Source organism: Drosophila gunungcola, assembly GCF_025200985.1.
Source record: "Drosophila gunungcola strain Sukarami chromosome 2R unlocalized genomic scaffold, Dgunungcola_SK_2 000006F, whole genome shotgun sequence".
NCBI lineage: Eukaryota > Metazoa > Arthropoda > Insecta > Diptera > Drosophilidae > Drosophila > Drosophila gunungcola.
The window spans coordinates 4,495,201-4,520,384 of record NW_026453168.1 but is presented as its reverse complement, the minus strand read 5'-3'; the positions used below and the strand labels follow the sequence as shown (position 1 = coordinate 4,520,384).

Below are 25,184 nucleotides of genomic sequence, written 5' to 3'. Positions count from 1 at the left end.
CGCAATAACGCGGCTCACATTTTCCAAAGAAAAAAGACAATTGTCAAGCCGATCACCTTTGGTGGCCCATTCGTTGACAAACAAGATGAAAAGTCCCCGCGATGGGGAACCACCAATGGTGAACACAGCCAAGACGTGCCCGCACTTCCAATCGCATTGCATCTCCGGTGTCACCTATAAAAAGCCAACTGATTCCATGGACATCAAATCATTTCGATTTGTCTACTCCAAGCAACATGAAGTTCACCATAGTTTTCCTGCTGCTGGCCTGCGTTTTGGCCATGGCTGTGGCCACTCCCGGCAAGCCACGCCCCATCAGCCCACGGCCCACCTCCCATCCACGCCCCATTCGTGTGAGGCGCGAGGCACTGCCCGCCGAAGATCACCTGGGTCTGGCTCAAGCTGCTATAAGGCCTCCTCCCATTCTCCCCGCTTAAAGATGTGGAATCAGCTGAATAATACAAAAAAAAAAATGATCATCCAAACAAGATTGTTTTTAAATAAACCCTGTCATTTCTCTAAAATTTTCTTATTATTCTTAAACAATTAACAATAAATACAAAGAGTACAGCATTAATTTCGTTTATACTTTTCTTTACTGCCTAATCAAATATACTGGTTTATTTTCAAGGGAATTACTTTGGCTTATCTGCGTTTGCCAACTGAGCTCTAGAGCTGATAAGAATATATAATATATAAAATGAAACCACAAAAAGTCACGGTTGAGAGACAATAAATCTAAACGTATTTAAATAGCTGACTCGAGTGATTCACAAACCGGTCTTATAAGCATATATAAATTCTCACAGATGGCTTCAGATCATAATGTATGGAATTGTCAGTTCAACAAAAAAATGGCAAGACCCAAGACCCCATAAAAAGTTAATCGTTGTTCTGAATATATAAATATATATATAGATAGTTATATATTTAACAAACTTTTTTGACTAATAATTACGTTTCGTGTAATGTTACCAAAAGATGTGTTATCCAAATAATATATTATGTTCTAGAATGCATGCAATATTTTTAAAAAGTTTTTTTCGTTTGAAGAAGTCAGAGCTTAGAACTTATTTAAGCTTATTATTAAATATATTTTACTTTTCAGTGCAAGCTTTTCGTTGACACTTTGAGTTAAACTTTCCGCTCTCCTCTCTTTCGGTTGGAATCCTTTTTGACTGCTCCTGCGCAGAAAATTTAATTAGAATTCGGCTGAAACTTCACTCAAATCCTGCCGCTCTCTCTGTCTCTCTATTCCGCTCATAAACCCCTTCCAGCACCCTTAATGATATGCCCTCCCCCAATATCTATTGATAAGGCCTGGCATCAAGTGAGAAATATGATTGCGAATCGCTTATAAATGTCAAATGCTGTCCTGCGCAAGATGATGGTGCGCTCCTCCAACAGGCCACAAAGGAAACCACTTGAAGATGCCAACTCATGTCCTGGGGCGGGGGTGAAATCCGAACAAAGGAGCAACAAGTGGCGTCAATGGGGCGCACAGAAAGGGGAGGTTAAGAGGTCAAGTCCCAGAAGCACCCAACACAAAAGCAGAAGTAAATCACCCATCAGATCTAAGCGGGGAATTCCTTGCTGATAAGACAGACAACTCGAAATCGAAGTTGAGATGACTTTTGTGAGTCCCCGATCAGTTCTTCCCCGTTTGGCAAGGTATAAAAGCAGTTGATTAGCCACATTGGGACATCAGTCAGCTCCAGCAATCCAAGCCAGCATCATGCAGAAGACAAGCATCCTAATCGTGGCCATTGTGGCCCTCTTTGCCCTAACAGAAGCATTTGGTAACGGAGGTCGAGGTCAACGACCGTTCCCGACGTCTCGCCCCATCCGCTTCCGCCGCCAGGTGCTGGGCGGTTCCTTGGCCTCCAATCCCGCTGGTGGTGCCGATGCTCGGGTGGATCTCACCAAGGGCATTGGCAATCCCGACCACAACCTGGTGGGTCAGGTCTTCGCCGCTGGAAACACTCAAGGCGGTCCGGTCACCAGTGGTGGAACTCTGGCCTATAACAAGTAAGTGCTTTTTAATATGCTGCTGATTATATTGAGGCACTAACGAAATCTCTAATTTTTTCACAGTGCTGGCCATGGTGCCTCTTTGACCAGAACACACACGCCCGGAGTGAAGGACGTCTTCCAGCAGGAGGCCCATGCCAATCTCTTTAACAACGGCCGACACAATCTGGATGCCAAGGTGTTCGCCTCGCAGAACAAACTGGCCAATGGTTTCGAGTTCCAGCGCAACGGAGCTGGTCTGGATTACTCACATATCAACGGACATGGGGCTTCCTTGACCCACAGCAATTTCCCCGGAATTGGCCAGCAACTCGGCGCAGAGGGACGCGCTAATCTTTGGTCATCGGCTGATCGGGCCACCCGCTTAGATCTCACGGGATCGGCCAACAAGTGGACGAGTGGACCGTTTGCCAACCAGAGGACAAACTTTGGAGCTGGTCTCGGACTTTCCCACCATTTCGGTTAAACTTTATTTTTAAAAAAATTAATTTATTAAACAACATATTAAATTCAACAAATTAATTTTAATAATGTTAATGGATATGGGAAACAACAAAAAAGGAATACAAATTTTTGTTAAAAAAATGTTCAAAGCACAGAGTAATTTATTAAATGTAACCTTTTCTAAGGGATTTAAAGTTTTCAGGTAATTGGGAGCCATATTTACAAGATCTTTGGTTAAAACAACTGACTGATAAGAAATACACAGTTTTCAAACGAAAGCACGAAGTCACGTCAGAGATACAAAAAGTCTAAGCGTTTAAAACCAATAATAAATAATAATAAATAAATCAATTTTGGTGGGACCTTACACCATTTTATAATAAAGAACGTTTGCGTATTTTTTTTTATTTTATTTAAGTTTATAAATTCGTAAAGCCAACTTTCATTAAATCTTTTAAAATTATGAATTTTTGAAAATATAAAAAAAAAATTTAAATAATAAACGTGTAAATAATTTGCCCTGAAAATTTATCGGAAATAAAATCATTAAAACACTTTGTGTTTAAATTTCACCGTCAGGACCCCGAGCCGGATTACCAAACAAAAAAATGGTTATTAAACCTCCAAACTTATTCAATAAAAACAAAATTTTGGTCCACAAATATATAAATATTTATAACATTGGGTTTTGTTATATTTTCATGTTAAAGCTTTTGTGGAACTTGAACTTAAAATATTTGTAAGTGCTTTGCAACGACTGCGCTTGAATCCAAAAAAATAAATTTAAAAAAATTTTAGGACGGTATCGATCCAACCTTTTTGAGCCTGCCAAAACAAAGTATTTTCTTTTGTTCTAAATAAACTTCATATAGAAACTTGGGACAACTCAAATTGTATTTTAAGCACCTTTCCGACCTATAACTTTTGAGGGAGGTCCACCCTACAGCTTTATGCGTCCTTAAAGGTCGTTGCACTTTTAATCTAAGGTTTTTTTATTACCCTTGCAGAGGGTATTATAATACCAATTAAATATGGCATCAAAACGTCTGATACATATTCGACCCTATAAGGTGTATATATTTTTAATCAGCATTAAGACTCGAGTCGATCTAGCCATTTACTTTGTATGTGTGTCCATCCTTTAAAAACTAAACGGTGTTATTAAGATTTAGTTGAAAACTCTAAGCTAAGTATAAACACAAAGAACTGGCCTTTTTTTCGTCTTCACTAATTTACTAATTTTAAGTCGACACCAACTAAAGTCCTGGGCAGTAAAACCCCCAAAAGTGACGACAAGGTTGCGCATAAAAGGGAAATGTGAAGAGGTCAAGTAGGCACAAGCAAACAAAAAATGCAAGGTAATTCACATACCAAAGCTAAGCCGGGGAATTCCTAGCTGATAAGACAGAAAACCCGAAATCAGCGCCGAGATGAATCTTGTGAGTCCCCGATCAGTTCTTCCCCGTTTGGCAAGGTATAAAAGCAGTTGATTAGCCACCTTGGGACATCAGTCAGCTCCAGCAATCCAAGCCAGCATCATGCAGAAGACAAGCATCCTAATCGTGGCCATTGTGGCCCTCTTTGCCCTAACAGAAGCATTTGGTAACGGAGGTCGAGGTCAACGACCGTTCCCGACGTCTCGCCCCATCCGCTTCCGCCGCCAGGTGCTGGGCGGCTCCTTGGCCTCCAATCCCGCTGGTGGTGCCGATGCTCGGGTGGATCTCACCAAGGGCATTGGCAATCCCGACCACAACCTGGTGGGTCAGGTCTTCGCCGCTGGAAACACTCAAGGCGGTCCGGTCACCAGTGGTGGAACTCTGGCCTATAACAAGTAAGTGCTTTTTAATATGCTGCTGATTATATTGAGGCACTAACGAAATCTCTAATTTTTTCACAGTGCTGGCCATGGTGCCTCTTTGACCAGAACACACACGCCCGGAGTGAAGGACGTCTTCCAGCAGGAGGCCCATGCCAATCTCTTTAACAACGGCCGACACAATCTGGATGCCAAGGTGTTCGCCTCGCAGAACAAACTGGCCAATGGTTTCGAGTTCCAGCGCAACGGAGCTGGTCTGGATTACTCACATATCAACGGACATGGAGCTTCCTTGACCCACAGCAATTTCCCCGGAATTGGCCAGCAACTCGGCGCCGAAGGACGGGCTAATCTTTGGTCATCGGCTGATCGGGCCACCCGCTTGGACCTCACGGGATCGGCCAACAAGTGGACGAGTGGACCGTTTGCCAATCAGAGGACCGACTTTGGAGCAGGTCTCGGACTCTCTCATCACTTTGGTTGAAGATTACTGTCAATTTAAGAAAATCTAATTTATTAAAATAAAAATGAGAATTGAATAGCTTATTAAACTATCTGCTGTATATTTATCATTTTACCAGTTGAATGATTATACTTAATAATCCAGGATTAAAAGTGCATCTGGGCATGATTGCTGTTTACGGTTTTCTGTTTTTTCATTTTATTTTGTATTTATTTGAATATTTTTGCTTATTATACCGCACTTGCGTAAACAATTCGATCCCACTCAATGATTAAGAATTTTGCTTATGTTAGTTTAATGGATTTTGTTTTACATTTTTTTTTTTTGTGGCTGTTGTGGCTGTTGTTGCTGCTCCTGTTGCTATTTTACCAATATCGGTTAATTTTGTTTTAGCAGAAACATAAAACTTGTTTGGTTAAACAAGGCTTGGAAGTTGTTGAAAAATACAAAAGGAAACTATTAAAAGTCTGCTAAGTATGCTGATATCATGTGTGAATTTAATAGTGCCTCCTGCGCATTGCTTACGACAGCTTCTTGGCCTTCTGGTACAGTGTGTCCACTACCTTTCCCATACTCTGGATGGTTTCCAGCACGCGTTCATAGGTTTTGTCCACGGGCGTCTCCTCGAAAACAATTAGGACTCCCTCTCCCTGATCCAGAATACCGCTGAACTTCTTGTCCAGGATCATTTGGGACAGCTTCTTTTCCACCTGCGGCATGGGCAACTGAATGCTCTCGGCCACATGGGCAACCTGACAATTGCAAACAAAGTACAAATAGTAAGCTTGAGTACATGTGTTTCGTGTTAATCGACTCACCTGAACACGGGAGTAGGGTTCAATGATGCGGCACAAGTTCTGCTCCAACATGGTGTCGTATAACGTGCCCAAATGCGCCTGCACAATCACATCCTCGGCCAGTTCCTTTTTGTACTCCTTGAGTGCAGATTGGAAGTCGGCTAGGGATCGTTTGTGTGAGGCCTCCGCCACCGATTTCATAGCATCCACATCACGACCCGAGTATGTAATGGCCTTTAAAATCAAAATTGTCGTTCAATTGATAGGTTCTTAACTATTTTAACAGCTTTAAATTGATGTTTTTCAGATTATATACGTAGTAACGGTTAAGTAGATTTCAGTACGCATTCTTCTAGCTTAAGAATTAAAAATTAACTTATTTGCATATTGTGCAGTCACATTATGCAAAAATGCATAGTGGAATAAGAAAAGGTTTTGAACTTTAAACAAATTAAAGAAATAGTTAAAATAACCTTAATAAAATTTTGAAAAGGAAGGATAGTTTTGTTTTATAGGAAGGTTACAAAGAACGTTTCCAAAAATAGGTATTTTTTAAAAGTTGGAAACCAAACTTACCAGCTTTCCGCTGACGATCTGGTTGACGTCATCGGACTGTCCCAGCATGATCTTGCACAGCAACATGTACTTCAGCGAGGTCAGAGCCTTCACGCTGTCCACGCTGTCGAAGCCCTCGAATGCCTCGTAGAAGTAGGAGAAGGCGGTCTTGAAGTCGCGCTCATCGGCCGCATGCAGGATGCCCGACTGCAGATCCAGGGCGCCCTGGACCTTTGGCGGGCAGTAGATGGCATTGGCCGTGGTGCGGGCCGAGGTGAGGGCGGCCCTGGCCTTGGGCAGGTTGCTCAGTGCGTGGTAGGTTTTGCTCTCCAGCAGCTGAACCTCCACCAGCAGATTCTTGTCGTCCAGCTTCTTAAGTTCCTTTAGCAGCTGGGCGCCGAGGGCAAGTGCCTCTGTATACAGAGCTGTATCGAAATATAAGGCAATCAGACGAGCCTCCAGCGATTGGCGAAGGAAAGTGCGCTTCTCCTGTTTTGCCCATTCAATGCAGTCTTTACACAGTTGAACCTATGGAGAATACCAGTGGATAACTAACAAATGTTGTAGAACAGAGTCAATGGAGCACCCACCTCAATGCCTGTGCCCGCGTCCATGTCCAGGAACATGTCCACCAACGAACGCACCAGCTTCGCCGCCTTGGCCTTGCTGATCGAGCTAAGGAACGGACGCGTCACCTTGATGAGATCGGCCAGCTCCTTGGCCTTGCCCTCCTGCTTGTAGAGCTCTCCCTGCTGTAGGATTCCTTGCTCCTTGATCCGGATGCGCTCCTCATCGTTCTCGGCACCCTCCTGGTCGCGGACCAGCTTGTTCAGCAGCGAACTGTCCTGCTCCTCGCGATTCACGCTGGACAATGCCTGGGCACGCTCGAAAAGTGTAGCTCCGGCCATCTTGCGACTTGAAATTTGGGATCGGACGAGATGTGGGGGCGGTCAACAGACGAGTTTACAATCAATCAATCAACTAAACGTGTCTCAACTTAGCTACTAGCAGTGCGCCAGTATTTTCTTTGTTTTCAATCGGGACCGGAACGTATTTATTGCGTATTTACGTGTTTTATGCTGCTTTTTCACCTTTTGGTCGTTGTTATTAAGCGCCAGTCACGATTAGCGCTGGTGCGATTTCGATAGGTGTGCCACAGCGGGCATCGATAGGCGATGACAGACGAACTGGTGCACGCACGCGATATATCGCACGCGGTGACTCGTGATAAGTCGGGAAAACACGATTAAAAAATGAAAGTTACAAAATTCTACAAATTTATAGTTTTCTTATTTGAAAGTTTGACTTACTTCAATCAGCTTAAAAATCAACTCATAAAAATCACGACTTTTAAACTACAAGTCGATATATTTGTTCTCCCACACCGAGTTGATATCGACCTATCGGCATCTCTATTTGTTTTGTTGCAATTTGCCAATTCCAACCTTTCTGATTTGTTTACCCAAAATGGGAGAAGAAACAAGCAATTCTACGCAAAATAAAACCCGGACAAAGACTACGCGACCCAAGGCGGTTTACCAGTGGACAGTGAGCGATGTGCTGAAGTGGTATCGTCGCCACTGTGGCGAATACACCCAATACGAACAGCTCTTCGCCCAGGTGAGTGGAGGTTCTGGCTCCTGATGACTTTATTATCCCTTTTACTTACCGCCTTTCCACGTTGACTCTTTCTTGGAGTAGTTTCGACATTTCCGTACCCCAAACACACAAAAACAACAAATCCGAATTATTTTGGCTACAATTTAGACATCCCAAGAACTGCCTACTGATCTGCTTTGGTTTGCACTTTTTCAGCACGATATAACCGGGAGGGCTTTACTCCGCATCACGGACTCATCGCTGCAGCGAATGGGAGTTACGGACAACAGGGATCGGGAGGCCATTTGGCGGGAGATCGTGAAGCAGCGACTCAAGACGGACATCATGGAAATCCGGGATATGGAGAGGCTCAACATACACTAGAAATACCATGGAGGTGCCTTGTGGTTCACTCATTGCTTAAGATGTATATTAGATTATGATTATAATTTTTTAAGATCTGACCGCCTGTTTTAAGATCACCCAAGTATCGTATCTTAATTTACTTTATCACAATGATAACACTGTTCAATAAGTTATCTAATCTAACTCCTTAGAAAGAAAATTACATTGACCTGCGTCAATTTTATAATTATAGTATAATAGTCAAAATAAAATTGTATAGCTTTATATAATTTTTTTAAGCCTGGAAGTTTTATTAAATTGGATTGTTATGTTTGAAAGATGTCTCAAACTAGTAACTTATTTCATGTTCTGATTTTTCCAGAGGGTAAATGGTTTAACAAATGTGCAGGTTTCTAATAGTATACTAATAATTCAAGATCAATCCATAATCCAAATATATTTTAAAATGCGAGACTAGTTCAATTTTTATTATTGTTATTATTAGAAGAGCCATTTTAGAGTATACTAAAGTTACGACTACAATATCATTTCTTTGAGATCACTGAAAGATGCTTCTAATATCAATCACTTAACACGACCACTTCACCTCCGGTTCAGGCCTCCTTCTCCTGCTTGGGCGTTACCAATTGGACGTCATTGTCCACAAGTGCGGCGGCCACACTGGCAACCAATCCTCCAATCCCAGATCCTGCCACCGCTACGCTACTGTTGCAGCTTGTGCTGGGTACGACCTTGGGCAGCGAATTGGATGTTAGGATGTGCGGCATGGTGACGGTGCCATTGCCCATCGGCAGGGCGGTCGTGAACAGCAATTTGGGGGGCTGCAGGCGCTGGGCAGTGGAGCATGGCGAGCCGGATGCAGCCGGCTGCACGAGACTAGGCAACAAGTTGAGCAGGCGATCACCCATGGATTTTTCCCAGTCCAAACGCTCGCGTTCCAGAGACAGACGATTGTGCTGGATTTCGTTGGCCTCGTTTTGGGAATTCAACAGCTGGCGCAAGAGCACTCTCATTGCTGCTAGGAAATATAACTAATATTAGTACAATGGGAGATACATATAAGTAACTTGGTACCCACTTGTCATGTAGCGCTTCGATTGCAGATCCTCACGAGCTTTCTCCTGAACCCTGCGGGTCTCTTCCTTCTCCAGCTGGATCTGCTGCTGGTGTTGCATATGCTGCTCCTGTTGAATACTCTGTTGTAGTTTCTGCTGCTGCTGTTGCACTGCAGCCTGCACTTGAGCTTGGGCAGTGGCCAGAGGAAGGGAAGCCGTGGACTTTCCCACAGCGGCAGCAGCTGCCGCCGCCTTGGCCTGCTCCGCATTGACCAACACAAACTTGACTCCTCCGGGGGCGGTGGCCACCAAACCGGCGTTGCTTGGCTGTGCCGGTGCTGCAGCCGATCCGCTAATCATCAGCCGAGCGCCCTGATTGATGGCACTCTGCAGCAGCTGCAGCTGGGGAGCAGCTCCCTTGGCGTTTGACATGGGACTTGGTCCCGCGGCAGCCGGCAGCTTGGATTGCATTAGGAAATTTGTGGGCACCAGCGAGATCTTGCCCCCCTGCAGTTTATTCGGAGTGTTGGTTGAGCTCTGGGTGGTTGAGCTGATGCCAGCTGTGGTGGTGGTAATGCTGGCCGGGATGATGACATTTGCCCCAGTGAAGGGGAGCAGATTGGCCGGCTTGTTGCGCTGCAACATATCAACCAGAGTCGATGACGAGCTGGAACTGGGGGATTTCTCGTTTGGCGAATCATCTGAGGCGTCCACATCGATTGGTTCTTCCTTGGGCTGCGGCAGGAGCATGCAGTCATCGTCTTCCTCGGGCTCGGGCTCAACTGGCGGAGCCACTTGAGCAGCTTCCACCTCCTGGACAGGCTCGCTTTTGACGCAGGGTGAAGTCAGAGCCTCGCCAATGTCAATATCCACTTCGGCGGACAGTTTGCGACGCTTCAAAAAGGATTCCTCGTTCATGTCCATGTCGGATTCCAGACAACCGGCCTCCAGTTCCTTTCTGTTCACGGTCTCCTTGTTTTTGGTCACCAAAGCGGAGAGCAGCATGTCATCCTCCTCGTTGTCGCTGTCGGACAGCTCTTCGCCGTTTTCCAGCCGGAGTTTGCGACGCTCGGCATGCTCCTCCAGAGCCTGCTCCAGTTGGTATTTGAGCGAAGGAGCAGGCACCTCGTTGGGCCGCACACTGAAGATGGGTCTGGTCATGATGGCGTCCATCTCGGCAAAGTGCTTCCAACTGGGCTCCGAATCGGTGGACAAGCCGCCGCACTCCTTGTCCTTCTTCAAGCGGTTATAGAAGCACTTGAGGTTCTTGATCCGTGTGGTTATCTCCTCCGGCGAACGATGGTAGCCGTACTCCTGCATCTTGGCGGCCAGCTGACAGATCACGGCGTGCTTCTTGTGCGTGGTGATGAGAGTCCTTTGCAACTTTGGATCGCCCCACAATTGGATGAGCAGCTTGGTCTCATCGGTGTCAAAGTTGGGATTGCGTCCCACGAAACTGTGCTTCTTGGAGGAATTCTGGCAGGGATTTTGAGCGCCATTAGCTGGATTTGCTGTGACAATGGCCGCGCTCGGTGTGGAGGACGAACTGCCGTTCCCGGTCTGAGCTGAAGATGGCACCGGATAGGTGGCAGCCGCTGCCTCCGAGCGGCGTTTCTTGATCCTTGCACTGGACTTCAGGCTCATGCTGCACTCAATCTGTAAGTCGGTCGGGCAGGTTAAAATCAATATGGGCCCAGAATATTAAAATCCGGGAGCCACTGCCTCCGTCTGCGGGCGAGTGAAAAATGAGCCAGGCAGACGGCGCAACCGCGGGCAACCGAAAACCGGAAAACCACCCCTAAACATCGGCTTTTCCCCCACCGCCTGGGAAAATCGGGGCTAAGCCAAGTGCATTTACCACCCAACTAAGGAGTAGCATGCGCGTTGGCTCAAAACAGCTCTCTCGCTCTCTCTCGTCCTTAAATGACATGCGCCAAGGGGGAGTTATAGATTAGTAACCCCTGCGTTCGGGGGTTTTTACGACCTTAGCCAAAGGAAAAACTCAGTTCTGAGAATTACCACCTAAGTTACGAAAAGTGAGCCTCTCCTTTCTGCCAAAAATCCAGCTAGGGATGAGACTACGGCGATTCGAGGCGGCGAATTAGGATGTGGACACGAGATCTGCGCATCACACTTTGCAGGACATGCGCAGTGAGAGCAAGCGAGAGAGCGAATTTAACGGTGGCGGGGGTGGAAAGCGCTCGCTGCAACGAAGCAGCAGACTTTATGGGCAACAAAAATTTGTATATAAAAAAAAAATGTATTACTTACATTTAAGCAGAACGAAAAAGGGTCAAAAACGTTGGACGTTCTGCTTCCAGAGAGGGCCTAAAAGGAAAGGATTTAAGCAGAGCTATTTCATCGGAAAAGCATTTATCGATATATCGCTTTTCGATAAAAGGAACTAGAGATGAGGAACCAAAGCTAGAGCTTACAAGCTTTTTTGTAAGTTTATATAATATATATAATATTAAAAAACTGTATTATATATTGAAACTACAGTTATATTTTAATTTAATTCAAGAGAACTTTTGACAACAAATTTAGTTTAATTCATATATCATTTATATCTTATAAACCACCCATATAATAGTTCATATTAATTATTGTAATTATTTATCAAAATACCCGTTATAAACGAATTTAAAATTAAAAGATGAAGTTTACTAATGGGTGAAATCTTTGTAATATGGTAGATATACCAAATTCCGAAAGCAAAACTAGTATATTTTCAGATGTGTGGTATTTTTCAACTTTCCCGACCCGTTCACATTACTGTCAGCTGTTGCTAAAAATTTGGTTTGCAACACAAAAATAAAAAATGGTTCTGTCAGCGGAGGAGCAGGAGTTCATCAAGCGCAAGCACGAGCACACTTTGAAGCTCCGCGGAGAGTTCCTGAAGCAGAGCTCGAATCCCTATCGCCATGCCACCGGCGAGGGCGGCACCGTGGTAAGTGGGGGAACACCAATCCTTGGCTTGGTTATGTCATCACGATGGGATAAATGCGATTAATACCCTGTGCTTTGCAGTTCGATGCCGGATTAGCCCGCTTCCAGGCGATGCGCGTTTCCAACTACGAGCATTTCAAGCCAACCGGCAAGTCCTTCCGCACGGGCCTGTTTGCCGTAGTCCTGCCGATTGCCCTTTACGCCTGGGCCCTGAAGGCGGAACGCGATGGACGCGAGGAAAAGTACCGGACTGGCCAGGTGGCCTACAAGGATCGCCAGTTCAAGTTCATTTAAGCCATACATTCAGCAATTGATCTTCGATTTGTAGTGGAATTAAAACAAGACCGAAAAGAAGCTCTACTATGAACTAAACGTAATTTATTTCTCCTCCATCTGCTTGTCGCGAGCGATGACAAAGTCCTCGAACTTGACCATGTAGGTGGTGCCCTTGTGCCAGTGGGCGGTGACCTTGCAGGGCTACAAAAAGAAAAGACTATTTAGTACAAACAATTATCAGGTCACATTCTAAACCTACAAATCCACAATTCGTAAGAACAGCCTCCACAATGCCAGCCGTGAAATTGGCGCAGTTTAGGGAGCCTTTATCCTTGGGCACACTAATAAATGTATTAACCAAGGGGTCCTTTTCTATGATATAGTATGTCCGCTCATCATCGTTGGCATGCTCCAGCTTTTCCGCCTCTTTGCCGAAAAGATTTTTCCACACAGTGGTCTTTACAAAGAGCAGCATTTGCGTTAATTTGGTTTCCCGTTTGGAGCTCCGCTCCCTTACGAAATATAGATCGATAATCCGGGTGCCCACATCTTGACCCAAGTCATGGAGCCTGAAAACAAGTTTGCATTATCAAATTACTCAAGTAAACCTTCCAATAGAACCCACCTTGTTTGCAGCTCTGGCACTGTAAACACTCGACTCTGCGAGTACTGAACGATTTCGCTGAAAAGCAGCGCCACGATGCTTTGGGAAACCTCGGTTTTTCCTTTGGAGAGCGGCCTGTCCAGAATGTTGCTGCGTGGACGCATCGAGGATATTTTTAGGGCCTCTAGTTTTTCCATTTTTTGTACTATTTTAACAAGTTATTTTCCAAAACAAGGCAAAAACAGTGTGCATGCCGCTTTTTCTGCCAAGAATACCACAACACCCCAAAAAAGACAAGTGTTCACACTACGACGCGAGATTTCATATATTTTTTTAGACAAATTATTACTTCTTAAACTGTAATTTTTCATAAAAAATCAAAACAAGAAAAGCAGTTTTCATAAAGCAACACAAACTGTATGACAGTGCATAAACATTATAGCATTATTGTATTGCGTCCACCATAATGTTGTTAGCTTTAAAACGGTAGTGTAGATGGCTTATAATATACCACAAAAGAAATACGGGTGTCGAACCAGGATAAGGAATTATAAAATAGCACAGACTCAAACCTCCGTAATTTCAAATTTTAAAAGTCGTTCAATTTTGTAATTTGTTGCATTTAACATGTGTTGTGTTGTCACTCGCAACTAGAATTGCATCATCCAATGCTTTCTTCTTCAAGTTACAGCAATCAGTCTTCCTGTTTGGGTCCAGCAATTCGACCCTGGACCAATGATCTAAGGAGCTCTGTTGCAATTCGGCAAGGTACATCTCAAAGCTATTGTACCGAATTTCCCGGCTATTAGGGCAGCCTACCCAGTGATAATAGTTGCATAACCCATCGCAAATCCACATACGCTGGTCTGTTTTCTCTTTAGGATAACCCTCTAGCGGTGAGCCACCGCCTTCCAAGCCCGCCAGTTTTTCCTCGTACATTCGCGAGGTGATGTTCGAAATGGCTTCGTTGATCTGGCGATCCGCTTCCTCAAGGGATAGCAGTTCCTTCACCACCTGGTGATCCTCCTCGCGACGCACGTAGAGCAAGTACCACAGAGGCATCAGGTGGAAGCGAATGCACGAAGCCAAACGCTGCGCATGCGCACTTCTCTGGCTCCAGTCGTGACCCAACCACCGCACAGCCATAAAGAGTACCTAATGGGGGGAAATAAAACTATGTATATATTAACAGATTAATTAATGATTCAAAACTACAAACCTCAACCTCTGTATTTACACAGATGCTACTGGAACTGAGGAGGAAAATCAAGTGAGTAAGCGGCAGGTCCAGAAAATCCCTAGTGGCCACAAACGTGAGAAGGAACTTCTGGATCCTAGTGAGCATCAAGGTGCGCACCACATCCAAGGCGGGATGGTATCGGGTCTCCACATACAGGATGCAAGCCGTATCCTCGCTATAGCACTGGATGTCATCAAAATACTTCCAGCAATGCGACAGCAGTTCATCGATCCTTAAATAGGTGGCGGCCACAAAAATCTCAACTATATAGCGGCGCTCCAAGAAGGGATCATCGCTTAGCATCCATTTGTAGATGAGCATAAAGGCTTTTTGGGAGACCCGATCCTCGGGAAGAGTGACGAGGAGGGGAATTGTCTTGAGCTCACTGAAGTAGCGAGAATAAACCTGGAGTACAATGAAGTGACAGTTAAAGTACATCTTGTTAATATCTATCTGCACTGTGGTCTTGAGATGATGCTCAATCATATAGCGAAGCACCGAGGGCAGTTGATCCTTGGAAGGCTGCTCCATCGTTAGCCAGCCCTCCACATCCTCGAAGTTGTGACCAAATTCGAAGAGAGAGCGATTCGAACTCTCCGTCACTTCGAAACCATCTTTTGAAAATCTTTTGAACACGCGCTTCAGATCCAGATCCTCGGTTTTGGAAACCAAGCGCGTGACAGAGTTCAGTTCATCACAAGAGGCGGATTCTGTTGGATTAAACTTTGGACTGAATAGGGACAAGTGTAAGAAACTATGTAGTTAGCATTTAAATGTGGAACGTACTTGGTAAACAGCACACTGCAGGTGAGTTCCTGCGTGTGTGTTTTCTGATCAGCAAAAGTGGACTTCTGTCTCATCAGCTCGTCCATTTCAGTAGTGTTTCCTTGTTTAGTATTATATTTTACAAGCCTGCTGCCTATCTACATAAATATATGACACATATTATGTATAATCAATACACACTCAAGCCTTTCACATTGTTTATTAAATTGTGTTTTATTGTTGGTATTCTTTTTGTTTTTTGTTCACATTTTCAAATACATTTATATGAATAAATATATCATTTATATTACTATTTGCATTATCCATTTCTGTAATGACACATTTCTTTTCAATTTAATATGAGTATATGCGGCTATTTTAACCATTTTTTGTTTATTTCGATGTGAAATAATAAGGGGAAGGAAAATTGCAAAAGGTGAATGTTATTTTAGCTAAAGTAATAATTCTGCTTTTGAGCTTGTTTTATTGTGTTCTTGTGTGAGAGGACGATTGTAATAATAGTTAGCTATTTTCCGTTGAGTAAGCGTTTAAATTAAATTATATAAAACGTATTTGTAAATTATAGATACATATTTAACATTTTGTACTTCTTGTTGTTGAGTGTTTTGTTTCCGTTTGATCGGTTCTCGGTTCATCTTTCCTCATTTTTTTTCAAAATTGTTCAATCCATTGATGTCCGTTTTCATAACTTGGCTTGTATTTTCTGAGGTTTGTATCAATGTTTTTACTGAATTTTGCACATTTAATAACAATTGCCGTATTAAGTAAATTTTTACAATAATAATGTTGCTTTTTAATGTGTTTTTTTTTTGCACAACCTTTGCTTATTTTTAATAAATATGCATTTTGTTTTAGTTTTCGTGTGAAGTTTTCTTTCATGGTTTTTCTCACTGACTTAGTACAACAATAATTATATAGTAAGAAATAAATTAATGTTTTTTATTATTTTTATATATATATAGCTGCATATATGAGTTTGTTGATTTTTTGAAAACACTTAAATTGTTTTTATGTTTTTTATGTTTTTACCCCTTTGCTCAAATGCCTTTTCTTAGAGCCATTTTATAAACGACCCAAAGTTGTTAGCATTTAATTCAAAATTACAAATTGCTTCGCATTCTAGAATTATTTAGTTGCAAAAGAGCTCAAAACGCGCAATGCTGCGGTATTTGTTTGTCCATTGACTCTCTAAATCTAATTGGGTTTTCTCTCTACGGCTAAACAAAAGTTTTGGAAATGATAAATTTTGAGTTCTGGTCAAAAGGAATATTTTGAATCTTCATGAGCCCTAAGAAGAGACAAAAACATCCTTTTTTAAAGGCAACTAAAAAGCTAAGTAGTTTTCAATTAAAGCTTGATTAAGTAACAATTGCTGAGCATAGCGAACTCACAAAATTTGAGCATTGCCGCCGAGTCTTTTGCTGGGGGAGTCGAAAACAATTTGTAATTCTTGTTCAGGTTCAGAGAAGAATCGTTTAACAGCTGAGTCGTCAACTGCTCCTTTTTCCTAGTTGCATGTATTCCGTTTTCTTTTTATTCATTTGCGCATCAGGTTGCCTTTTGTTTGTGAGTTTTGAGCGCGTGACATTGATTAACAAATTGGAATCGCGCTGAGAAAATCGCATTTAAATATATTTAGTTCTCTTTTCGCCTTTGCCTCGGCCTTTTAATACTGTTCTCCAATTTCGAATTGTAAACAAGCAAGTGTAAATAGCAAAAAACCCTAAACAACTTAAACTTAAACAAACATTGTATAATATTTGATTTTAAAAAAAGTTTTTCAGTTACAAATAAAAACAAATAGCCCGTTTTTACAAAACTATAATTAAGCGAGAGCACTAAACATAAGTTACAATTAAGAAAGTATATTAAAAATAGATACGTAATCCTTCCTGCTCTTTGTATATACAATAAATTATGGCAATTCAAATGGAGTATACCGAAATGATATTAAAAGCGAACTAAAGTCCTATTTTCGCACACTGATTTTTCAGTTGAATTGATTTTACAATTACATTTTTTTGTTTGTTTCACCTGAGTTTTACAAGCTGAGCTTTTCATTTTCACAAAATGGAATTTGTACAGAATTTAAAGTATTCTGCTTATTTTCCTGTAATTCATTGGAAAAGGCATTTCTGTGCCCACTCTTTTAGTCATTTCTTTGCTTCTGGTGAAAGACTCAATACAGCTGAGTAATAAGTTTGCGAAAATGGGACTATAAGCTGTCACCCTGGACAGAGCCTAGAACAGCAGGCGTCCGTAATCGTTCTGAGGCGCCTTTCGGTCAGTCGGCTGCATTAAATACGGCGGCATCTGCTGCTGTGGTGCTCCCAAGCTGTGCGACAGCTCCCAGTTGTAAAAGTGGCGCTGCGATTGGGTCTGCGATGGCTGCGACTGCTTCTTGTTGGTGCCCCACGGACGCTTGACGCTGCTCATGCTCTGTTCGGGATGGTGGTAATGGAATTCGCTTCTGGGCCTGGGGTCATCGTCGTGCTGTCCTTGCAAGCGGGCCTCCAAATGTCAGACATGCGGCTTGTGCTGGCCGCCGCAAAGACCGCAGTGGATGCCGGCCAGGTGGCAGGCGCGGAGCGGCGGATAGCACCACAGGCAGGGCACGAACAGCGAGAGGAGCGCCAGGCCCAGCCAGCGTTTGCTGCAGCCGGCCTCGCTGGCGCTGCAGTCGCACGGATGCTGGGCCGTCTCACCCTCGGCGTCGCTCATGCAATGGTAGATCATGCAGCGGGCGCAGCCCATCCCCGAGATGCACTCGTAGCCGCTGCGAAAGGGATCCGGGGCATATTCGCAGGCGCCCCGCCGATTGAAGTCCTCGCTGTAAAGCTCATGGCAGTACCGGCAGCGCGAGCGGGTCTCCTTCTTCAGGATGTCGGATACATTTGGCTTGTGCAGCGGCTTTCCCGATCCTCCGTCTCGGCCCGTCCCACCACCCACCGTTTGGGCCGCTGCCATCGCCTGTGCCGCCTCCAGAGCGTTGCGTTTCTTCAGCGCACTGATCGATTCCCGCCGAGCATTGAGCACCTGCGCCCCCACCGGCTGGTCCACCACCGGATAGTTGTAGTCGTGGTGCACCGCCGTCAGCGTCACGTACGAGTAGTTCTCACTGGCCGCTATCTGGCCGGCGGTCGCCGGCGATGGAGCAGCAGATGCGGGCGGTGCGTCTGGCGGCGATGTGGTGGCCGATGTTTTGTCCGTGGATATGTAGTGAATGGGCGGCGGGGGCAGCTTCTCCGAGTCGGAGTTGTTGCTGACGCTCTCTGCAAGACAGCAAAGGTTAAGAGATGTTCTTGTTTTTCTATTGTTTAGCCCCATTTAGCAATACGTACTGTGACTTTTCTCGCTGCCCTCGGGGCTTGAATGGATCTTTTGTAAACTCTCGCTCTCCACAGGTAAGTCCAGGGTCATGAATACATCATCTTCGCCAACCGAATCATATTTGGTCAGCGGCGGGCATATTATCGTTGGATTCGATTTGGCCAGTCCTGAATGGGCAAAGAAAAGACACTTTTTAGTGCATAGAAAAATAGTAATATATTCAAGCAAAGAGAACACAGTATTTTAAAAGGCGCAAAGCAGAGAACAATTTAAGTTTTACAGAAAAAAAAGTGGTAGAGTTTAGAGAGCGTAAAATCAGAATACATCTAGGTGTAAGCAAGGAAATTGAAAAGAACTCTTTCAAAAAGTAGTGACCTATAGGTGTGGACTAGTCTATAATATTTCTCATATATGTGCTGGGAATTTTGAAGTGATTTGGCACAAGGTTCCTTCAAAGCAAACAGCACACATAAATCAACTAATTTAAGGTTCGACCTCAACACTTACCAATTCGTTTGAAATTATATATTTAAATGTTTGGTTGATTTGTTGATTTTTGAAACAAATTTGCAATAATCCAATGTAATTGTGTGTGGTGATTTTGATAATTGGTTTGATTGTTTTCGTTTGGTATTGTGGCAAAGTAGAGCATAAGACATACAAAAAGTTATATATTAGTAAACGAAAGCAATTCTAAGGCAGAGGCTGGGAAGAATCGGAAGAAAGAAAGGCAAGTAATTGTTTTGGCATGAGAAGGAAAGCAGAAGTCAAAAGGCAACTAAGGCGGGCTGATAGAAAGCAGATAGATGGAATTTGCAAGCCGGACATGCAACTAGAGTAGGTAGATCCGGGCAGGAGTTTACCATCGATCAGCTCGTTGTAGGCGCGCAGGACGCCCTTGTCAAAAGCCCGCGCATCGGCGGCCGTTTGAAATGTGAGTCCGTTCCGCTGCTTCCCTGCGCGCCAATGATGAAATGTGGGCATTACTTTGTAATACTTCAGATCTCTATTGATCACACAGCTCAAGATGACCTGTCGGGGGGTTTATCGAAGCTATTATCTCATCTTTATAGGTTCGTTATGGCTCTACTCACGCTCTGATCGGATATCCTCTGCCCGTAGATGATGTAGTCATGACCCGATGCCAGTGGGGATAGCCTAGCCCGCTTCCGGATCGAAACGTTGGCCAGGCCACCCCCGGCCAGCGGTAGCCAGCCCTCGGTGCTCTCGTCTCTGGTCATTACCTGTGCGCGTACTGTTACTAAGAAGTCGCTGTGAAACGAAAGTAAGCAGAAATATGTATAATTAGTTTAACAATTTAAATGATTCTTACAAATAAAACTAGTCCTTAGACAAATGGGTAAGCATAGTATGTCATTAATCCGATTTAGACAACACTTTTCTTTGTTCTTTAGATTTCATAATTAAAAACTTTGTCATGCATTCTTAATTTCCTGGAAGGCCTTAAAACTCAATTAAAATCACAAATAACACTTAAAACGTTGATTAAAAATAAAATCCACCTGCTTGTCCTGCGTTTGACGCTTAGTTTGGTATAGGAAACCGTAGCCATGCTGGAACTACCAATGGTTTTTAACGAATGTCACCCATGAATGTAACAAGGTTGCCTCTATATCTTCGACAGGATAACCTGCAAGTGCCGCTAATTTGGCTAATTCAATTTTTGGGCACGCCAAGGAAGCCATATCAAGGATGCCAGTTGCCACCTGCCACCAGGAGCGACTGATTCATCCGAGCGAAAGTGAAAAACCAATGACAACTAAAAATAACAGCAAGTCCTTCGGTTTAAAAATATAAGCTCAGGGTGGGCACTGAGAAAAAATGTCAACTAACCCTCTAAAGGGTTAAGATTGAAATTTATAAAAATCAGAGTGTCTCTAATAAAATTTGTAGAGCACAATCAAGTGATATTTAAGGGTGCCAAAGGATAGGTAACATCCGGCAAGGGACTTCATTCTTGAAAAGTGGCCGCCAACTTCAGTTCGGGGGTTCCATCACCTTATGAATGAGGGACATGAAATGGAGTTTTTGACGACCTGCGCACAAGTCTTGCATAAATTGTGCTTGAACAAAGACGGAGTTCCCGGGCAAATGTAGGGAAGTTATTGAATGAAAAAAGCTCCGAAAAGGGAGTTGAAACTCCACTGTGCCAAGTGAATGTGAGTTTGTGAGCGGTGGATGTGAGCGTGAGTGCACCAGGGTGCGTGTCACATACCTATACACATGCTTGTCCTAGTTTTGCTGGGTTTTACAGAATGAATTTTTGTCGCGACGTCACCGGGCCTCTGAAACTGAGGACATGTCAAGGACTGGTCTACCTATGATTTTCATTCAGCTACGTCAGCTAGTCAAGGATTTCCGAGGCAGTGTGAATGAAATACAAGTATGAAAGGAACCAAACGGAACTATTCAGGGTCAGAGCATAACGCATAACGGGTTTTCATTGAGAATAAGAGGCGCTAACGGTTCACTCCAATTCAATTTAGAGTTGCCACCCCAATTCGAAAGGGCAGGGTGTAGTCGAAATAAAATAGAGGTGTATATATAGACATACTACCAACTCCGCCAAACATAAAACATACATACATTTATACATACATATATGTGGAAAGCTAGAAGAGACTGCCCCAAGCCGAAACTAAAAGTCTATCAATATTTGGAAGCTCTCATTTCCAGTTACGGCGCATGCGTGGGAAAGATACCGTTAGAGAGAGCTCCAGTTATCTTTTTCTATGTATGTGTAGGAGTTGTCGTCCATAAATGATCTGGGGCGAAATTATAACCAACCAACTAACCAATTGATTGTTTTCTAACCAACATTCATTCATTACCAACTTTGGGACATAGCTTCGGTGGTTTCACGCATTCAAAACATTGTTGCCAACTGAATGGCTTGGATACTCCCACTCACACACACACACTCGTACACCCACCCACACACAAACACAGAGGCTGCAGCTGAAAAAGATGAATGAACAAGGGTCTGCGTGTGCGTATACGTCTGTGTCTGAGCTTGTGTTTGTGGACACCCACACGAAAAGTCGGAGAGGCGACCATCATAAAAAGTTCCAATACACAGCACCCCTTTAAATAGGCGAATAGTTTTAATAGCCAGCACTCACACACGCTCCACTCCCACATATTTGCATGCAAACACACACATCTTTCCTGTCGCGTGGTCACGATGTCCCGCTTACCGTTACATTATTCACATGCCAATCAATTTACAATGCTAAATTGAAATCGAATGTTGTTTCCGCTGCAACAAGAAGCACAGCAAACAGGGTGTTTCTGAATAAAAATAGTGGGTCATAATAAACTATAAAATATCCATAAAAGATATTGGATGGATTAAATAATTGTACAACAATTCTATAACGAAGTTCTCGACCATGAAATTCTTATTCCCTTAAAATCATTGCCTACTTTCTGGCGACTAGCTGTGGCATACTACTGTGGATACTACTCAAAAATTAATCCAATGAACACTATAACTTTAAGACTTGTTTAACGTTTTCTTAGTTTAAAGCCGACTTAAAGACGAGAAAGCATGGGAAAACGAAATATACACATCGTTTTTAAAATGAAAATTGACAAATATAAATACATTTGAAAAATATGAACTTGTTGTACATTTGTTAGGTACCAGCAGGTATAAAACTACAAATATTACCCTATCAAGAAACATAATTTAAAACTGACAGTTTTCTTGAATAAGAATAGAATAGTAAAGAGCACCCTCTTTAGCGAGTTTGTGTGGAGGCGTCTCGCGTATCAATTCATTATGAGAACGGAATAAAGAGCAAGACATGAATGAAACTATAGGAACCTTGGGGGCTATGGTTTTTTAGCTTTTTTTGTTCTTGTTGCGCAGGCTTTTGCCTTCCCCCGATGTAAATACTGAAAGAAAACGAATCGCGGGGCGAAACAACAAACGGACAAACACAAAATGACATCATTTTCGAATAGAATTTAAAGAGCGCCAGCGGCGCGAGGCAATAATACGTGAGTAGTCGTAACAACGGCAATTATTGGACCCAGAGGCGAACGGAAAAAGAAACCACACATGGGGGCGTTCCATTTCATTCATTAAAAGTGTCGACAGACAATGTGGAGACTTAAATTCGCTCAGACAAATGACTCACAGTTCCTTTCTGCATTCCGGTTGTCCATTGATGAAAACAGATAGCCAACTCAATTAAAAAGCGTTTCGTGAATTGAAACATGTTTTTCACTCAATCAGCAATCAATTGAGGGCAATTAAAAGATGCACGCCGATTAATTGCAACCAGCTGGTAACCAAGAAAGTTTTCTTTTTCACTGGCAAACTAAACTCACTTTAGAATGGAAACAATTTCAGAATATTTTAAATCAAAAATTGTAATAAATATTAAGAATACCAAAACAAATATGGGACGATATCTTAATATCTTGCAAACTAAAAGACTATTAAAATGTCATTATTAAAAATTTTATTATTCGTCGTATAATTAATTTAAGAATGTTAGCAATTTAAAAATTCATTAAGTTGTTTTAGATTACAAAAACGTGTGTCATTATGGGTCGAATAATAAAAGATAAAAATGTTGTTTAAGAACTCATGTATTTTGGGGATTTATAGAAATCTGAAGTGATTCAGAAAAAAGAAATGTAAAAAACACTTGAATTACTGGGCATGATAAAGAGTTTTAATAACAAATTTAGGTCATTGTTTATTGTTTTTTTTTGCTTATAATTTTTAAGACTGAAGAAAAAGTTTAAGGGTTTCTGAAAACGAATTCCAACTTAAGCTGGAAGACACTTGTGTGGCACCCCGATATTTAGATTTATAACATATTTTTTTTATTATATAAAAACTTTTCTAAAAGCTATAAATACTGGCTACAGAATAGATACAACTGTTATAGGCCAAACTCACCTTTCATGTCCTTCTGTCATGGTTCGTTATCAGAAAGATTCTAATATAGCAGCGTATAGTGTCGGTGTTGTTGTTGTTGGTGGCGAAATACACCATGATTAAAGCATAAAGACATTCAGAGCTGCTGCTGCACAAACGTTTCCAACGAAAAAAAAGGAATCAAACGACAACAACAACACCAGAAACTCAATTAAACTATTAGACGATCCGATCCCACGTTGTTTTTGTTATCCGACTTGCTGAAGCTAAATCTCGACGATCTCCAGTACTCTTTTTTGGCACAATTTTGGGGTTTTTTTTATTGAGAGTTAGAGGGCTTTATTCATTCACTAAATTAAAGTGGAAAGGTAAGTAATTAATTTCTGGTTGTGCGTTTATAAATCGAGAATCACTTTTACTTTTCCAAATACACAAACACAGGGCCACTTATGTGGGCGTGTAGACAAACACAGTGGAAAACTTCGCACACACACGTACATACACGGATTTTTCCAAGCAACAAAAGATGTAACAGATGAAAATGAGAGAAGGAGAGGCTCAAATTGGGAGTCTGTATGCGATTTAAACACTGACTTTAAATTACAAACCTAATTATTTTATTTATGCAAGTTTTTTGGAAGCTTCCACTTGCTGTGGGCACTGTTTTTTTATTAACATAAAATTTGAAAAGCGAAAATTCATTCATACATTTCCACCAAGGAAATCAACCTCTCCTGCTCTCTGTCTCTCTCGCTCGCTCTCTGCAGCTTGCGCAGAAAGTTTTTTGGGCGATTTCTCCATGTGTGTATATGCTGCTCTGCTTGCTGTTGCTGCCTTTACATATTTCATATTTACATACGCCTATACATACTGGCGAAAATACTGCAATAAACCTATATATTTTCACTGATTTTCCCCACCGATTTGTTTAATTGTTCACCGCAGCATTTTTACAACTATTTCTTGTTCGTCTTGGTTTTCATTGTATGGATCCATGTATGTGTATTGGAACACTTTTTGTAACTGTTAAAAAGCGAGAGAAATATGATAGTATCCACTACACTATTTAATTTTTTCAGCTTTTCAAATATGTAACTCTGCCTTATAATTAATTTATTAAAAAGGCGCACACGCATACACACATACACACACACACTCATTAAACAGGGACAGACGCAACGAAAATGCGAAATTTTCATTAATTTTGCACGGCTTTCAATGACATTTACTTATGCTGCTCGCGCGCCGTCTTCGCGAATATTGTGCGCTTTCCGAATGGGCGTTTTTAACAATTTGCAGATATTTTCACAATTATTTCTAATTGCGTCGAGAGCACACGAACCAATTTTTTATAACTACTGAGCAGTGTTACCAGTTTCGCTTTTATCCCGTCAAATCTAGCCTTTTTTAAGACCAATCGCTTGAAAAAATCGGAAACAGCTGGCAGCGGTAATTTTAGCTTTTTTTTAATAAAGCTATTTTTTGTTATTTTCAGTTCAAGCTTAAAAAATAAAACAACTAGTTAATTCTTTCCTTCGTTTATATACCAAGTTAAGGTAGTAAAATCAAAGAAATAAATTACACATGAAATTCAAAACTGCTTAATTTAATTTATAAAAAAATTTATTGGCATTGCCTGAGCAAAATTGTTATACTCAAGATATGCCAAAGAGTAACGTGATAAAAAATCCCAAGAGAAAACTGTTGATATTGGATGTGATATTAATTATATTTTAAATATATTTAATATATGTAATATATTTAAAAAGATTACAAAATATATGAAAAATTTATTTATGTCAGTTTTTAGCTTATTTTTCATTATCCGTGCCGTCGAAATCAGATTTTTTTTCAATGGAAAGTTGGCAACACTGCTTCTGAGCACGAAATAATTTCAGCGGCTCTGTAAACTATTACAGCTCTGTAAAGTCTCTTTCCAAGTTTTCAGCGTGACC

The 25,184-nt window shown here is 42.3% G+C and overlaps 9 protein-coding genes across 14 annotated transcripts; 4 read left to right on the top strand and 5 right to left on the bottom strand.

Moving 5' to 3' along the window:
* Positions 1-205: 205 nt before the first annotated feature.
* Positions 206-2,549, top strand: LOC128254988 (attacin-A). Of its 2 annotated transcripts, XM_052984385.1 has the most exons (3): positions 206-365; positions 1,862-2,028; positions 2,095-2,549. In XM_052984385.1, exons 1-3 carry the CDS (start codon positions 237-239, stop codon positions 2,495-2,497), a joined length of 699 nt encoding a protein of 232 aa, XP_052840345.1. In that variant the 5' UTR covers positions 206-236; the 3' UTR covers positions 2,498-2,549. The 2 variants fall into 2 exon arrangements, with proteins under 2 accessions (XP_052840345.1, XP_052840344.1); XM_052984384.1 differs by lacking the exon at positions 206-365 and having other exon boundaries at positions 1,685-2,028.
* Positions 2,550-3,966: 1,417 nt separating this feature from the next.
* Positions 3,967-4,845, top strand: LOC128254778 (attacin-A-like). Its single transcript, XM_052984076.1, has 2 exons — positions 3,967-4,306; positions 4,373-4,845. The coding sequence occupies exons 1-2, from the start codon at positions 4,014-4,016 to the stop codon at positions 4,773-4,775; spliced, it is 696 nt and encodes a 231-aa protein (XP_052840036.1). The 5' UTR covers positions 3,967-4,013; the 3' UTR covers positions 4,776-4,845.
* Positions 4,846-4,922: 77 nt separating this feature from the next.
* Positions 4,923-7,908, bottom strand: LOC128254777 (26S proteasome non-ATPase regulatory subunit 11). 2 transcript variants are annotated; one of them, XM_052984073.1, is made up of 5 exons: positions 7,776-7,908; positions 6,697-7,021; positions 6,128-6,634; positions 5,573-5,785; positions 4,923-5,506 (listed from the first exon to the last, which is right to left on the bottom strand). In XM_052984073.1, exons 1-5 carry the CDS (start codon positions 7,814-7,816, stop codon positions 5,276-5,278), a joined length of 1,317 nt encoding a protein of 438 aa, XP_052840033.1. In that variant the 5' UTR covers positions 7,817-7,908; the 3' UTR covers positions 4,923-5,275. The 2 variants fall into 2 exon arrangements, with proteins under 2 accessions (XP_052840033.1, XP_052840035.1); XM_052984075.1 differs by lacking the exon at positions 7,776-7,908 and adding an exon at positions 7,198-7,272.
* LOC128254779 (protein aveugle) lies at positions 7,423-8,286 on the top strand. Its single transcript, XM_052984077.1, has 2 exons — positions 7,423-7,726; positions 7,922-8,286. Exons 1-2 carry the CDS (start codon positions 7,574-7,576, stop codon positions 8,087-8,089), a joined length of 321 nt encoding a protein of 106 aa, XP_052840037.1. The 5' UTR covers positions 7,423-7,573; the 3' UTR covers positions 8,090-8,286.
* A 191-nt stretch (positions 8,287-8,477) lies between these two features.
* Positions 8,478-11,508, bottom strand: LOC128255191 (uncharacterized). 2 transcript variants are annotated; one of them, XM_052984756.1, is made up of 3 exons: positions 11,398-11,508; positions 9,150-10,782; positions 8,478-9,089 (listed from the first exon to the last, which is right to left on the bottom strand). In XM_052984756.1, the coding sequence occupies exons 2-3, from the start codon at positions 10,768-10,770 to the stop codon at positions 8,665-8,667; spliced, it is 2,046 nt and encodes a 681-aa protein (XP_052840716.1). In that variant the 5' UTR covers positions 10,771-10,782; positions 11,398-11,508; the 3' UTR covers positions 8,478-8,664. The 2 variants fall into 2 exon arrangements, with proteins under 2 accessions (XP_052840716.1, XP_052840717.1); XM_052984757.1 differs by having other exon boundaries at positions 8,479-9,086; positions 11,398-11,507.
* Positions 11,509-11,880: 372 nt separating this feature from the next.
* Positions 11,881-12,447, top strand: LOC128255196 (uncharacterized). Its single transcript, XM_052984764.1, has 2 exons — positions 11,881-12,076; positions 12,157-12,447. The coding sequence occupies exons 1-2, from the start codon at positions 11,948-11,950 to the stop codon at positions 12,367-12,369; spliced, it is 342 nt and encodes a 113-aa protein (XP_052840724.1). The 5' UTR covers positions 11,881-11,947; the 3' UTR covers positions 12,370-12,447.
* On the bottom strand, positions 12,432-13,231 carry LOC128255195 (trafficking protein particle complex subunit 5). Its single transcript, XM_052984763.1, has 3 exons — positions 12,977-13,231; positions 12,611-12,920; positions 12,432-12,552 (listed from the first exon to the last, which is right to left on the bottom strand). The coding sequence occupies exons 1-3, from the start codon at positions 13,150-13,152 to the stop codon at positions 12,454-12,456; spliced, it is 585 nt and encodes a 194-aa protein (XP_052840723.1). The 5' UTR covers positions 13,153-13,231; the 3' UTR covers positions 12,432-12,453.
* A 51-nt stretch (positions 13,232-13,282) lies between these two features.
* On the bottom strand, positions 13,283-16,460 carry LOC128255193 (uncharacterized). Its single transcript, XM_052984758.1, has 3 exons — positions 14,982-16,460; positions 14,175-14,925; positions 13,283-14,110 (listed from the first exon to the last, which is right to left on the bottom strand). Exons 1-3 carry the CDS (start codon positions 15,065-15,067, stop codon positions 13,556-13,558), a joined length of 1,392 nt encoding a protein of 463 aa, XP_052840718.1. The 5' UTR covers positions 15,068-16,460; the 3' UTR covers positions 13,283-13,555.
* Positions 16,461-16,615: 155 nt separating this feature from the next.
* Positions 16,616-24,609, bottom strand: LOC128255194 (sprouty-related, EVH1 domain-containing protein 1). Of its 3 annotated transcripts, none has more exons than XM_052984759.1 (6): positions 24,459-24,609; positions 23,251-23,579; positions 19,406-19,583; positions 19,175-19,343; positions 18,323-18,478; positions 16,616-18,253 (listed from the first exon to the last, which is right to left on the bottom strand). In XM_052984759.1, the coding sequence occupies exons 2-6, from the start codon at positions 23,268-23,270 to the stop codon at positions 17,502-17,504; spliced, it is 1,275 nt and encodes a 424-aa protein (XP_052840719.1). In that variant the 5' UTR covers positions 23,271-23,579; positions 24,459-24,609; the 3' UTR covers positions 16,616-17,501. The 3 variants fall into 3 exon arrangements, with proteins under 3 accessions (XP_052840719.1, XP_052840720.1, XP_052840722.1); XM_052984760.1 differs by having other exon boundaries at positions 18,323-18,412; positions 24,459-24,603; XM_052984762.1 differs by lacking the exons at positions 19,175-19,343; positions 19,406-19,583; positions 23,251-23,579; positions 24,459-24,609 and adding an exon at positions 18,819-19,140.
* Positions 24,610-25,184: the final 575 nt, after the last annotated feature.

Excerpts from the sequence above, each read along its gene's own strand:
- LOC128254779 (XM_052984077.1), top strand. The coding sequence starts at position 7,574 with ATGGGAGAAGAAACAAGCAATTCTACGCAAAATAAAACCCGGACAAAG. Across the intron at positions 7,727-7,921 it reads ACGAACAGCTCTTCGCCCAG|CACGATATAACCGGGAGGGC; the intron begins GTGAGTGGAGGT and ends GCACTTTTTCAG.
- LOC128255191 (XM_052984756.1), bottom strand. The coding sequence starts at position 10,770 with ATGAGCCTGAAGTCCAGTGCAAGGATCAAGAAACGCCGCTCGGAGGCA. Across the intron at positions 9,090-9,149 it reads ATCGAAGCGCTACATGACAA|CAGCAATGAGAGTGCTCTTG; the intron begins GTGGGTACCAAG and ends TATATTTCCTAG.
- LOC128254778 (XM_052984076.1), top strand. The coding sequence starts at position 4,014 with ATGCAGAAGACAAGCATCCTAATCGTGGCCATTGTGGCCCTCTTTGCC. Across the intron at positions 4,307-4,372 it reads GGAACTCTGGCCTATAACAA|TGCTGGCCATGGTGCCTCTT; the intron begins GTAAGTGCTTTT and ends ATTTTTTCACAG.
- LOC128255196 (XM_052984764.1), top strand. The coding sequence starts at position 11,948 with ATGGTTCTGTCAGCGGAGGAGCAGGAGTTCATCAAGCGCAAGCACGAG. Across the intron at positions 12,077-12,156 it reads CCGGCGAGGGCGGCACCGTG|TTCGATGCCGGATTAGCCCG; the intron begins GTAAGTGGGGGA and ends TGTGCTTTGCAG.
- LOC128254988 (XM_052984385.1), top strand. The coding sequence starts at position 237 with ATGAAGTTCACCATAGTTTTCCTGCTGCTGGCCTGCGTTTTGGCCATG. Across the intron at positions 366-1,861 it reads CCATTCGTGTGAGGCGCGAG|GTGCTGGGCGGTTCCTTGGC; the intron begins GCACTGCCCGCC and ends TTCCGCCGCCAG. Across the intron at positions 2,029-2,094 it reads GGAACTCTGGCCTATAACAA|TGCTGGCCATGGTGCCTCTT; the intron begins GTAAGTGCTTTT and ends ATTTTTTCACAG.
- LOC128254777 (XM_052984073.1), bottom strand. The coding sequence starts at position 7,816 with ATGTCGAAACTACTCCAAGAAAGAGTCAACGTGGAAAGGCG. Across the intron at positions 7,022-7,775 it reads AGAGTCAACGTGGAAAGGCG|TCGCAAGATGGCCGGAGCTA; the intron begins GTAAGTAAAAGG and ends CCAAATTTCAAG. Across the intron at positions 5,507-5,572 it reads AACCCTACTCCCGTGTTCAG|GTTGCCCATGTGGCCGAGAG; the intron begins GTGAGTCGATTA and ends TGCAATTGTCAG.
- LOC128255194 (XM_052984759.1), bottom strand. The coding sequence starts at position 23,270 with ATGACAGAAGGACATGAAAG. Across the intron at positions 18,479-19,174 it reads CTACAACGAGCTGATCGATG|GACTGGCCAAATCGAATCCA; the intron begins GTAAACTCCTGC and ends TTGCCCATTCAG. Across the intron at positions 18,254-18,322 it reads GGGCAGCGAGAAAAGTCACA|AGAGCGTCAGCAACAACTCC; the intron begins GTACGTATTGCT and ends GCTGTCTTGCAG.
- LOC128255193 (XM_052984758.1), bottom strand. The coding sequence starts at position 15,067 with ATGGACGAGCTGATGAGACAGAAGTCCACTTTTGCTGATCAGAAAACA. Across the intron at positions 14,926-14,981 it reads TGCAGTGTGCTGTTTACCAA|TCCAAAGTTTAATCCAACAG; the intron begins GTACGTTCCACA and ends GTCCCTATTCAG. Across the intron at positions 14,111-14,174 it reads GTGTAAATACAGAGGTTGAG|GTACTCTTTATGGCTGTGCG; the intron begins GTTTGTAGTTTT and ends TCCCCCCATTAG.
- LOC128255195 (XM_052984763.1), bottom strand. The coding sequence starts at position 13,152 with ATGGAAAAACTAGAGGCCCTAAAAATATCCTCGATGCGTCCACGCAGC. Across the intron at positions 12,921-12,976 it reads GTGCCAGAGCTGCAAACAAG|GCTCCATGACTTGGGTCAAG; the intron begins GTGGGTTCTATT and ends ACTTGTTTTCAG. Across the intron at positions 12,553-12,610 it reads TTCTTACGAATTGTGGATTT|CCCTGCAAGGTCACCGCCCA; the intron begins GTAGGTTTAGAA and ends TTCTTTTTGTAG.